Below are 13,981 nucleotides of genomic sequence, written 5' to 3' on the forward strand. Positions count from 1 at the left end.
CTCAAAACAAAGTTGGTCACTCATTTGCAACAAAAATCATTTTTTACACATTTTAAATTAAAAAAATAGTTTTTAATATAAACAACTTTTTTTATTTATTTATGTATTTTATTTTATCTTATTTTATTTTATTTCGTTAAAAAAAATTATTGTTTTTGTTTGCGCGTCGAGCGCGACGGGCAATTTAAAGTCTTAAGAGAACACTAAAGTGACTTCAAAAGTGATTTTTAAAGTTTCCAAACGATATTTGTAAAGATTTCTCAATTCAAAGTTTTTCAAATCAAAATGTTTTACGCGCTTAAATGGTTCTTCAAAAACTTTCTCAAAAACTTGAAAAATCAAATTTTCAATCTTTTCTCAAGCACTGTACCGCATTTAGAATGAAAATATGTTTAAGTAAAAATAAAATACACTAAGAATAAATAAAACCCTTGGATTGGTTACTTCCGATAATGGCACGGATAACGATCAATCCTCGTACCGACGGTAGTTATCACCACAAATTTTTCAAGAAAGACTATTATTTTTTTATTTGGATTTAAATTTTAAACTCAAAACAAATTTGTGTTTATTTGATCCAAAATGAATTTCTAAACTGTTGTCCAAACTAAAACACAAAATTCAAATTCAAAACTCTACCTTTTACACGAGATTCAAATACAAAATCCTATTATCAAATCCAAATTAGATTCAAAATCCAAGTTTAGATCCAAATCAGAATTCCAAAGCTCTTCCCTCTTCAATTCAAATGTTGAATTCGAATTTTGAATTTTGGCTCTAAAACTCTTCCCTCTTGAATTCAAATCTTGAATTCGAATTTTGAATTTTGGCTCCAAAACTCTTCCCTCTTAAATTCTAACCTTGAATTCGAATTTTGAATTTTTGCTTCAAAATCTCTATAAATACCCCCACAATCCTCCCTCTTGAGCATGGCCTAACCCTTGGAGGATTTCTAATGTCTCTTCACTTGAAGATTTGCCCCTTTTTCCATTTCTTCCTTCTCATTCTTTTTATTCTTCTCCAACTTTGGGAGCAGGCTTCATCAAGTTACAGGTGAATCTAAGATCATTCAGAGCAAGATTATTCATCTTCCTAAAATCATTCTCATTAGAGGTATGTAATCAATATCTCACTCCATTCTTTTCATTGTTTCTTTCCTTCTTCATCTCCCTATGGCCATATGAGATAGCTCTCAAATCTCTATTTTAGAGTCAAAAAGCTATGTTTGAGTGCACCGAGAGCATGAGAATGTGAAGTAATATTTCATTCTATGATTGAACATGTTCTTTCTATGACGTGAATGTTGCTTTGCTTTGGAGATATTGGTCATGCACAGTTGTTTAATTTTTTCTATTTATATATGAATACACGGCGATAATGAGAGTTAGTTTGGGGCTTCTTCATTCTTGTGTTAATTTTTGAGGTTGGGATTTATCCAACTCGGAAAAACCCTTCACGAATTTGTACATGTTAAAGTGCATCTTCATGTCATTTTCACGCTTAGTTTATTTTTTAATCACCCGATTAGGGGCCCCAATGTGTGCTTTCCTACGCTGTTTTTCATTTCATGAATATTTGATTTTCTTCCATAGCCAATGGTAGAAGAAATTTATTTTCTTGAAGCGAACAATATGATTTTATGGTCATATTTGGAAGCATGTTTTCCAAAAGATTTTCAAAACCAAATACCCTCTCTAATGTGGCCTTGGAGACTTAGCTTAGGCTCTTGCATGAGCCAAAGTTCCCTTCTGGCCTATATCAAAAATTGAAGTCTGCTATTTTTAAGTCATTTCTTGTTTTTAATACTCATGAAGACTTGTGCGTATATACATGTTGTATACGTATACGTCCACATAAATGTCTTTTTTTTTTCTCTTTATGATTTAACATATTCTTTTACAAACTCTCGTATATGTATATATGAATATATGTACGTGTATTCCATTTTAAAATCTCTCTTTCTTTTTAATCTTTGATTTTATGATTTTGAAGATCTTTTTCTCTCTCTCTCTCTTTCTCTATATCTCTCTTGGGATCAAGTCTTTCATCTTTTCCATTCTTTTGAACATTTTTCTTTAAAGATTTTTTTTCATTTGCTGACTTCACCAAGACCAAACTCAAGTGATGATCCAATATTAGAATCATGCTTGATGGTCTACAACCTCATTCCATTTTCAAAAAACTTTTCTCCTTTTTTCAAAAAAAAATTATTACAAAAATCTTAGATGTATGAATGAATCGTGTAGGATCAATACATTCATGCATCCACATTCACTTAACATTACAAATGACCACAAACACATCTCTGAAAGAACTTAAGTAACATGAGATTGAGCACTAACCAAGTAGTAACTGAATTAGAGCAAAACCTCAAACCTACTTAAAATCTTAAGAGAACACTAAAGTGACTTTAAAAATGATTTCCCAAACTTTTCAAATGATATTTCTCAATTCTAGTTTTCTCCAAAATGTTTCACATTCTCAAGTAATTCTTCAAGAATCTTTTTAAAAGTTTGAAACACCAAACTTTCAACATTTTTTCTACACCGCATATAGAATGAAAAAGATGTTCAAGTCAAAACGAAATGCATCAAGTATAAACATAGCCCTTGGATTGATTATCCTCGGTAAAGGCACCAGGAATGGTCGATCCTTGTACCGATGAGCGAGTCTCTTTTCTCTCTCGTTTTCAAAACAAAATTGATTTTTCTGGAGCACTCTAAAAGCAAAAAAATTGGGGATGCGAACAACGGGTGAGTCCTTTTCTCTCTTATTTCAAAATAAAACCTCATTTTTCTTGAGCATTCCAAAAACCAAAGATTTTTGGGGATGCGAATAATAGCGGTTAGTCTGCTCCATATTTTCCAAAAATTAGATGTACCGCGAGCTTATTCTAGAGTTTGAATGTTACAAAAATGACATAGGCCAAATAAATAAACAAGAAATGAACTCAATGCTTGGTCCACTTATTGTGAAGCTACATCATGCTTTGCATGCTGCCCTTTATTTTGTAGCTTTGCCACAAATAATGACGTTGACTTCACCTCAAAGGCCAAAGAATCTCAAACTCAAAATCCATTAACCCTATAAGATCGATGCTTTTTCCTCTCAAGCTGTAACTGGGAGTCCAGGGGACAGGTTTTTCGTGAATTTTTAGACCCAACAACTTACAATCTCTCCTAGAGTGATCGTCATCTTGAATCTATCAAACACAAATATGTTTGTGGAGCATCCTACTGTTGTGTCAAGGCATACAAGGGATTCCATTAGATTTCCATGGTGCCATATGACAACAGCCTCAAGAACTGCACTCTCACTAATCTCTTTTGAAAGCCCGACAGAATTTCATGCCAATCGACAATTGAACACCATTGACAGAAATGATACCAGTGTCAAAGATGTTATCTAGTACAGAAATTTTAATTAAAATTAGAATTACTTGAATAAATGTCATAGGTTACTTGTATCGACGTCACATAATCGCCGCTTTTGTCTTTACAACTTCTACTTCAGCTTTGACTAGTTGTTTTCTCCTTCGCTTGACACCTCTAATTTTTAGTGTAGGCACAGTCTGTACATCTGCAACTACTTCCTCTTCTTCATCTAACAATGGATCCTACTCCTCATTATCCTCACTTCCTTCATTCTCCATCCCCACAGCCTGTCCCTCTATTTTCACCACCTCCTCCTCCTCATTTTCCTTCTCTCCACCATTCTTTGTCTCTGTGGCATATCCCTCCTTTTGTGTTACCTCCTCCTTCTCAATTTCCTATTCCCTTGCATTCTCTGTCTCCGCTACTTGTCCCTTCGTTTCTGCCACCTCCTTCTCATTTGCTTTCACTCCTTCGTTCTCCTTCTCCATGACCTGCTCCTTCTTTCTTTCATCACTTCATTTTCCTTCTTTGTGACCTGCTCTTTCTTTTTATTTCTTTCCCTTATTCTCCTTGTCCACCAATGAGAAAAGGGCTGCAACGACAACTTCATCTTCAGGTGTCCCATTAACTTCACTTGATGCCAAATCATCGTGCTCACCTATCATTGTATCTCTTTCCAAGTTCTCTATATTTCGTCCAACGTACAGGTCGACTTCACTCCAACAGATGTTGCATAATTAACGTTTGGTGTGGAATTCTTTCACATTGATTGAATTCGACATGGTTGATCTGCAAGAAGCAAAAGAAACATGACGTAATGTCTATGGCAAGGAAAGAGGTAAAAGATAACAATGTGTGTCTCATGGATATGAGATAGTGGATAGCAACGTTATATAGCGTAAGAAGTAAGCGAACGGATATAAGACAGTGAAATAACAATGCGTGTATAGAGTAGAAGATAAACAAAAGGACATGAGACAACGAACTAATGTGTCTGTACTATAGAAGATAAACAAAAAGATATAAAATAATGAAAAAAACAATGTGTGTATACATTGTAAAAGAAAAATATATGGATATGAGATAATGAAATATACTGTAAAAGATAAATATATGGATATGAGATCATGAAATAACAACACTTCTATATTGTAGTAGATAAATAGAAGGATAAGAGTTATTTCATTAACTCATATCGTTTTGTTGATCTTTTACGGTGCATATGTGTTATTATTGATTATCTCATATCCATCTGTTTACTTTCTACAGTATATACACGCCTTGTTATTTCATTATCTCATCTTTTTTTTTATATTTTACAGTGTACACGTGTTGTTATTCCATTGTCTTTTTAAAACTTCCTACAACATATGAACTAATGAAAGCATGATTCCAACCTGAAAAAAAACAGACTACATGTCACAGTAGATGCTTTTTTCGGCCGAAGGACTGTCCACTCACTCTGCTCGAACCGTCTCAGCCTTCGCTCCCTCTAACAAATGACCTTCACTTTTCTTTGACCGGTAGACTCCACTACCTATTCATCCGACGATGAGAATCGATCTAATAGTTGTCCTTACACTTGTTCCCACCGGTGCTTTTCAACCGACAACGAGAACCACTTCTTGCTAACTTTATCTGTTGTTGCGAATCGATCCAACAGACATCTTGACGCTTGCTTCGACTAACAACAAGAACCACTTCAACAACAACGATGACTGCTCCCTACGAACTCCCTGTGAGTTTTCAAAGGGTAATGGACAACCCGTCGAAGCGTTATGGAGAAGCCTCCTTTCGCTGACCAATAAACTTCCGCCTCTAGTGGTCTCTCTTTTCGAAAAACCATTTGCTGTCAAGAGGGGTACTTTTGGTCATCAACGCCTTCATGTATGGGCTATCGCATCATTCCCACTGTCCACCTCAGGGCATTATTGTCTATCCAATGCCCCTATCGATTGGCCATTGACCTAGTTTTGTGAGATTGTGTATTTTTTGTAAAGAGATTGTGTACTTTTTGTAAAAGAAAAAACACAAAAGCCCTCTTTTTCAACTCATGAATGGGCTCTCCACAGCAAATGTCCCTTCAAACTGGCAATCTCTCCTTCAAATTGTTAATTTCTTTGGCAATTTGTCTCAAAACACTCTTGGAGATATTAAAGGTGTTAGAAATGGAGGGGAAGATATAAGTTTTAAAAAAAATATCAAAATGGTTTTTTTTTTTAATTTCACTATATCGTAAGATGCAACTGATACAATTACAACACACATGAAAAATGTGTATGCAAGCATTTCGTACAGGTTTTGCTGTCCTGTCTGTATCATACGAAATGGCTTTGTATCAAACAATATGGATAACATTGGCTTTAAACTTCACATCAAAACGCAGAATCGATAGTTGTTCACTGTCAATTAAGAATTTAAATAATGTGTATGATTAAATAATACCATGATTATTATCAATCAATATAATAATCATTATCTTCTTCATGCTCATCGTCATCCCTTTAAACGAGTGATTTCTCCTTTAAGACAATGATTTATTGACGATTTCTTTTTAAAATGGTGAGAAGTCACCCTCCCACAACTTTTAGAAACATTGAAAATGAAAGGGGAGACAAACTAAAAAAAAAAAAAGCATCTCAACATAAAAGGGGCATTAGGCCCCTTTTTGAAAAAGAGAGTCATATCGTAAGATACCGCCATACAACATGGGGGCCATGCCATATCGTAGGATACAGCCAATATGTGCATGACACACATGCATTTTATGTATCATGCACGTACCATATGTGTTTTTCGAACCTATACGATATGTATCGTACGATGATCCTCCTTGCAATATGATATGGATAACATTGTTAAGAGTACAAGATGTTTGCAGTGGCGATACACTACTTGAATAATCTATCAATGAGTTTCTACCATCACTAGCTAGACATCGTTTTATTGGTGACTCATTCACATTTATCATTGCCCACGTCTCACCGCAATTTAGTTAAAAGCTCCCATATCTTCTAGTGACCGATCTGAAGGTTTCATCGTGCCAAAATGCCCAGCTTTTTCAATAACATCTGGATCCAAACATTTGGGCATATATGAAGGTGGAGGCAACATGCTTGTCTCGTTTGTTGGACCATCCTTCACAATAAAAACTGTAACCATCCCCCAAGTATAGTGGCGTTCTAGGTGGCAGTGAAGAAGCCAAACTCCTATACAAGAATAGAAACACGAAAATATAAGCAGTCAATTATGGATAAACCATGATGAAAATAAACTATAAGATGATCCATTCGTGGCTAGAAATTATCCAACATGGATTGAGCAGGAACCACAGAAAATACTAACCTGCGAAGATAAATAACCACACAGACATAAATTAAGGATTATTTCCTCTAGAATGGTCATAGTGTAAGATATGAATTAGGTAAATGTGAAAGATACCCTAATTAATAGTCTATATTTAGGTTCAAATAAACATTAGGTTTTAGATTCCCCATTTGCCTAATGTGTCAAATGCGTCTTCGATGGCAAGGCAGTTTCTCATTCATGTTTTCATGTTCTAATACCAGCATGTCTCTTTGATATCAAAATGAGGTTTTGTTCATGTTTAGACATTCTTAATAGATGTACTTGGCTCATGCTCTTTTAGGGCCTTGGATTTTATGAATGGTTTCAGAAATTATAAACCTTTCAGAATTAAAATATGGGGAATATCCAGTTCTAAGCCCTCCTCGTAGCAGGAGTTAAAACCCTTGTCTGAGAAGGTTCACCTAACCTAATGGGGAGATCAGAATCCAACCTGGGTTAACCCGTTGATTGCATTATGTTCTCTTTCTTATATACTTTAAGCGACAATCTTACAGGCAAGCAAGTTGAACTTCGTGGATTGTTCAGGTCAGTCAAGGAAGAAACATGGAGATCTTTCATAGATAATGTGATCAGTACATACAAATCTACCAAACAAGCAATGTAGGGTGCCATATCTAATCACCATCCCAACAGTTAGGAAGCACAAATAGCTAGATGCATTCTGATGCCATAAGCCTTTCAAGAAGGGGCGCATGAGAAGGACCATGTCGACTATATTACTAAAAGACAATTAATTACATCTTATTGCTAGTAGTATTGAGCAGAGAGAGAATAATATAGTAGTACCTGGGTTGTTTGCTCTAAACCTCACAGCAGCCCATCCTAAATATGGAACTGCAATAGTGTTCTCCAGAGGTGGATCAACCAAATTGTAATTGAGTGGGTCCTTCTCAGGATCAAAGTTTCCAAAACCTCGTCCAACCACATAGAAATCATAGCCATGTAAATGCATGGGATGGGCATCTGATCTTAGAAGGCTGGTTGCTTGAAACACAAGCTCAACTGTCTGATTATAGTTCAGCACCTTCACTTTTGTCCCAGCATCAGAATATACGAGCTCGTTTGGGTAAGTCTCAGATGTAAAATTGAATAAATATGGCGGAAAGCTTGGAAAATCAGTTGTGTAAATGTCGTTCAAGCTTTGATAGTAGGCCTCTAAGATGTCAATTGATGGACTAACAAACGACACATTGTTCAAACTAGCAGCATACCTTGTCCCCTCTAGATTCTTGCAACTGCTGTTAGGGCAAAGTCCAAGGTTCATGGACATGGTATAGAGCAACCTTGTGTCAATTTCTGTTGGGACATCAACAGGGTGATCAGCAGAGGCTAAACTTCTCTCCTTTGAGACAAATTCATATGCTGCATGGATGTCATCAACGGCTGGGAGGTCTGGAGATGAGGGTGAGGTCTGGGAAGTGTTGTAGCCTTCATATTCAACTATTGCTGTGGTTGTGTTGTCGGCCAGAGTGGCTGCCCCATCAGGTGTGTAAGAACTAGCAGCCATGTAATAGAGACCCTTTGTTTGGTTGGCATGTAAAAGAAAATCCACAGTTTGTCCAGGGCTTACTACGACTAACTCATTATCAAAGGGCTTCAGATAAGACCCATCTCTACCAACAACTGTAAGCGAATGGTTTGCCACTGCAACAAAGAGTGATGTGGTCATTGCAGCATTCACAAGTCGAAAAAGATAAGTATTGCCTTGCTCAACTAGAAAACGGCTTGTTCCTGCAACGAAAGAGAAGGGAGAAAATAAGTAGATTTCCTAGATAAATGAATAAAACAGGTGTGTACACAATTTCCATGCTCAGTATTAAAAGATCAACAATTTTGAATGGTCGTCCTATCATCTCTGAAAGCCCCACAAGCTGCTAAATGACAACCCTTTCCACAAAATATTTGGTTATTTAAAATTTGCTCTAGCTGGGAATTATATCTATTTAGTTCCTTAATTTGCTTGACATTCTTATGTTTTCCAATCTGTTTTAACTGCTTGTCTGATGTCGCTTGTTTGCTTTATCAACTTTCTATAAGTAATTCATAATTAACTTTAGAGACATATAAACGTAGAGTAGCACTAATCTTGTCATATTACTGGTTCGATCAAGGCTTCGCTAAAAAAAACAAAAAAACAAGAAACAAGGAGATCTTACAGTTTATACCTAGTCTATATAAACACGAGGTTGCATTCCATACTGTCAACGCGTGTATGAGAACCTCACTAGACCTATAGAAAGGGGTCTGAATTTTCTGCCTAGAAGCAGAAGGTGAGCAATTAAATATGGTATACGATATATTCTACATACCATAAGTGCATAAATAAGTTTCTGCAGTAATATTATGTGAAACTTTTACAAAAAGTTTCTTTCAATGGAGAAATTTGACTGTACCATGTGCTTCTTACCTGCTGCTGAGCATGAGTACATATCACCTGGCTGGCCGTTAATGGTGTATGCATCAGAATTATTGAATTCTCCACCATCCCGCACTCTTCCTAGGAACATCTCCATCACGTTAAGTGTCCACCATTCACCTGAAATAATTCAAAAGAAATGGGTATCATCATCTGTTTGATAATGGTGTAAAAGGTTCGATAAGAAAAAACGTACCGTCATGAAAAGGAAAAAATTTTCTGTGTAAAGGGCTTCTGGGATATAAAAAGCGTTACTAAAATGGAAACCTCTCTCTATATATCTCAAATGCAAAACTTATTCAAATGCCAAAGCTAAATTTACCACGTATGCCTCCTTTCATATACTTCATCACTTAAATATTCTCCAAATTTCTAATTAGAATAGATACTCATAGGCATTTCATCTAATAATTGGCAAGCAATCATCATGTGCACCCCGAAAGCGCTAGAGGCGAAAGATGGCACATAATTCTCTCGTAAAAAGACAGAGCTTTAAAAAAAAAAAAAAAAAAAGGTGAAACGTTAGCCGATTGACAATCCATCCTACCTCACTGTGATAGTCACATTCACCTCTAATGTTTGCATTTCTAATATAAATTCATCTTTCTTGCTCCTTTGCCATGCTCAAGACTTAACAGCATATTTGTATGCCATTCCAAAAGTTTTTATTTGTCATTTTTAACTTAATCCCAAGTCATTGACTTAAATTTGAGGGTCGTCCGTCACTTTGCTAGAAAGAGAATGAAACAGAAACACTTAGTTTTAAGAATCATGTATAAGTTTCATACGTGCATCCATATAAGAAAGACAGGGTCATGAATTTGATCAATTTTCTACAAAGTCAGATGAATTTGGAGAGAACCCAAATTCCATATACTCCAAGTGCGTCCCGTAACCAATTCCAATTGCTCTCTCTCTCTCTCTCTCTGTGGCTTAAAGCCATCAGCTACTGAAGCAGCGGGCAATTGGTGTTCTTTCACGTATCTAAGACTTAACAAGCACTAGAAATGAAGCAATCTTCCACGTACATAGGCAAATTATGTACGAAATGAAACGAAAGGATAAATGCAGGCAAGTTGAGAAGTGAAGTGAAAACAGAGGGACTTACCCAGAACTGCAACATACTCCTTGTCCGGTGGAGGGAAAGGGTAGCTAGCTCCGATCTTCGGGTAGATAACGACGGCACCATGGAGCATCCACCGGGTCCAGTCACTGTGGGCATGGTACCAAAGGGTGCCTTCCTCCGTGGAGAAGCGCAGGTCGTGGGTGAAATTGGCCCCTGGTTGCACGGCGCACATCGTGATGCATTCTGGCCCATCGGACCACGGATTCCTCGGGTTCAGCAGCCCATGCCTGCACCATCCATTTCCCACATCCAATCGTTTGCTATTCGTTTATTATATAAGAGAGGGTATTATTTGCCATTATTTTGTAAAAGTAATTAGAGCTTGCTCGGCTGGTCCGGACTCCAAGTTTTGCAATTCAGGTCTTATATGGGCTAAGGTCACGAATCTTAAATATATTAAATTTTTCGGCCTTTGGTCCTTGAAATTGCCCCGAAAGCATCGTGGCTGTTCGGACGTATCAATTAGGTGGAGACGGGAGGAGGCTGGTTATGTCAGGGTTGGGGGTCTGCTACGTAAAGAGTGAAATTTTGGTAAAGAAAAAATGGCAGTTTTCCTTCTTCTTTTTTTTTTTTATCACGCAGGGCTATCTGTTTTATCACGCAGGAAGAAGCATGAGAGCTTGACACAGAAGAGTTTGATTTTGCAAAAGAAAGCAAACTCATAGCCAATCGATTTGTGTTCATGACCGATTATGGCAGTTTACCGACATTGGAGGTAAAAGTTGGGATTTTTGTGACAATGCCATGTGAAAGTGTTGTTCACTTATTCTTCAACTGCAAGCTAGTTGTTAAAGTCTGGGGACTAATAGTTTTGAAATTAAGACGCAATCAAGTAAGGATGGGCGGCATCCCATGCTGTGTATCCAAACTTGAAGGAAAAAATCTACAAATCCTAAAAAAGAATTGAATGTTGACTCCGAAAGTTTTTGTCCAATGCAGCTGCTCATCAGGACCATACGATTTTTTGATCGAACGGTCCGGCCAGCTTTCCTTTTGTTATTTTTTGCTGTTAACATTAATATAAATAAATAAATAGGTGAAATGGAGACGGCCGGAGGAAAGTCACCACTCACCAGTGGATAGTGATGGCATAGGGACCGTTGTTGATGACGTTGACCAGAAGTCGATCCCCTCTGTTGACGTACAGGGTTGGTCCAGGGTATTGGCCATTGATTGTTAGTGTCTCCTTCTCTTCACACAGCCTTGTGTACAACTTTGGTGCCACCTGACCCACGTACGCTTAACCAAGTCCATTGTCAGTCCACGTGACCAAGGGAAAACAATTAATGAACTAACAGTCTACGGCAGTTGATCCAAGTAATTGAAAGGAAATGAACACAAATTTTAAACTAGTCCATTTTAAGGAATGCCCCCAAAGTTAGGTAGCGGCATAAGCCATGAATCCTCGAAGGCGAATGAATAGAAATTAAATGGCCTAATCTACGATATGCCTGTAAGGAGAAATGTACATAGCAGCATAGAATATTTTTTTATTAATTTCTTACCAAAATAGTTTCTATCAAATGTATCGTACGATACGAGCGATTATTGCACACGATACATTGGTTTAAATAAAAAGTTCTATAATAAAAGACTTTGAGATCAAACAGAATGGAAGATCTACAACAGAAGCAAACAATGCTTTCTTGATGCCCTAAAAGTTGTAAATAAGGCCGAGTTTATCATGAAAGACAATGTTTTGGAACACGGTGTTTGGCAGCACCAAACAAAGCTTTAAGTTCACCGTAAATATTAATTCTTGTATAAATAATAAAACAAATTGAAGGGTGCCTTAACTAAAGGTTATAATTGGTCCCGAATACATTAGAACCGACTAACCACATCCATGGGGTTGGTCAGTTCTCTGATATATTGGAAAAATGGGAGGCAGAGAGTAAAAGCGTAAGTTTCCCTACTATTGACAGTTAAAACCACCGGAATCCAGTATATATGCATGCGAAGAACTTTTGCGACTATCCTCGAGTAATTACAAGCAATAAGATCGTTCACGCCCACATTATATATATATATATATATAACTGGAATCCAGTATATACGCATAGCTATATGCGAAGAACTTTTGCCCCACATGATGTATATGTAATATGAACAAGCTTGCGGCAGACCGATTTCACGCCCACATTATATATATATATATATATATATATATATATATATATATATATATATACGCTACAAAGTAAATCGATCAACATTGAACGTCAGATGCTGCGTCAGACGACGCTCAACATTTAAAGAAAAAAAAGCTTCCCGACGACGTTGGGGGAGCACCGTTGGCCGTCGCTCTCCCCCACGTTAAAAAAAAAAAAGGGGGCTGCCAATATACCTATGGAGGGCATCCCCAGCTGTCAAGACGACCGGACAGCCGGTGAGGCCCCGGTAGACTTCCCATGGTGACGTTGGGTAAGGGGGGCGGCAACTGCCACTCCTTGTTTGTATTTTGGGGGAGCGCAGCCGCTGACTCTCGGCGATGCTCCCGGAGCCGTCCCCGGCGGCAACGGCCTCCCCGTGCCGTGGTGGCAGAGCATATCCTACCTGTTTTTTCGTTTTTAAAAAAAAATAACAAAAATAGGACGGTTGATACATTGTGTAGTAGTTATATGTAGGAACCTGTGCATGATTTTTTAATTTTTTAAGTGTTAGTATGGTTATTGATTAAAATAATTTTATTTTACACTAAAAAAGAAAAAAATTTGGTAAAAATAAAATAAAAAATAAGAAAAGTAAAAAAATTGTAGAAGACAATTTTTTAATAAATTATCAAAATGTGCTTTCATTGTTTATTTTGCACGTAACTTTTTTCTTTATACTTAGCAGCTCACTTATATATATATATATATATATATATATATATATATATATATATATATATATATATATAAATAAAGTGTGTTGTTGTGTACAGCAAGTAACTACAATTCTAAAGTGAGGAGACGAATTTAAGTAGATGAAACGACAGATATTAAATTGAAAAAAAAGGAAAAACCAGGTATATCTTTAAGAGACTAAAATACCCTCAAAGACTAGTGATATCAACTGAAAAAGCATATTTATTTTTTTTAGGGCATTTCAATCTCTTAAAGCTAGATTTCCCTTTTTCCAACTTAGTAGTGTCTACGTTTTGATCTTCTTAAATCAACAGTCTAAAAATTTCTCCTTGAGTATGGCTATGGCGTATGAAGGTAGAGAAGAGGGGAGGGCTAGCTTACGACGAAGTCATAGTAGTGGGTCTTGGACAGTACTGCCGGAAACGGGAGGAAGCAGGAGATGAGGAAGAGGCGGAGGAGCAGGCCCTTGTGGAAGTGATCTCCCTCGCCCATTTCCGCTTCTTCCACTGCAAAACGACGCCCACAATCGCATAGAGAGACGCACTCCTTACTTCCCACCGACCTCCCCTCTTTTCATTTATATATGGCCGTCCTCCCTCACAGCTGGAAAATTAAAGCCAAGATTTCTCTTTGCTTGTTTCTCCATCTGACATTCTCCAGTGGAGACATCGGATGTTGGACCTCTCGCTAACTTAATGTGCGCTGGCAATCAAGAAATATATATATATATAGTCTGCAACCTCCTCATTAATTGTCGTAAACCTAGTAAATTGCCCTATATACTGAGAAACAGGATTTTTGTGAAAATGATCATAGAGGTTTTTCGTAATATATAGTAAACTGTTTT

General features: G+C 37.0%; 1 protein-coding gene across 1 annotated transcript; it reads right to left on the reverse strand.

Annotated features, from left to right (window-relative positions):
- Positions 1-6,188: 6,188 nt before the first annotated feature.
- On the reverse strand, positions 6,189-13,761 carry LOC116264302 (laccase-14-like). The gene is made up of 6 exons (XM_031644442.2): positions 13,516-13,761; positions 11,359-11,510; positions 10,268-10,512; positions 9,151-9,279; positions 7,530-8,474; positions 6,189-6,583 (listed from the first exon to the last, which is right to left on the reverse strand). Exons 1-6 carry the CDS (start codon positions 13,624-13,626, stop codon positions 6,366-6,368), a joined length of 1,800 nt encoding a protein of 599 aa, XP_031500302.1. The 5' UTR covers positions 13,627-13,761; the 3' UTR covers positions 6,189-6,365.
- Between the last annotated feature and the right edge of the window lie 220 nt (positions 13,762-13,981).

This window comes from Nymphaea colorata, chromosome 11 (genome assembly GCF_008831285.2).
Source record: "Nymphaea colorata isolate Beijing-Zhang1983 chromosome 11, ASM883128v2, whole genome shotgun sequence".
NCBI lineage: Eukaryota > Viridiplantae > Streptophyta > Magnoliopsida > Nymphaeales > Nymphaeaceae > Nymphaea > Nymphaea colorata.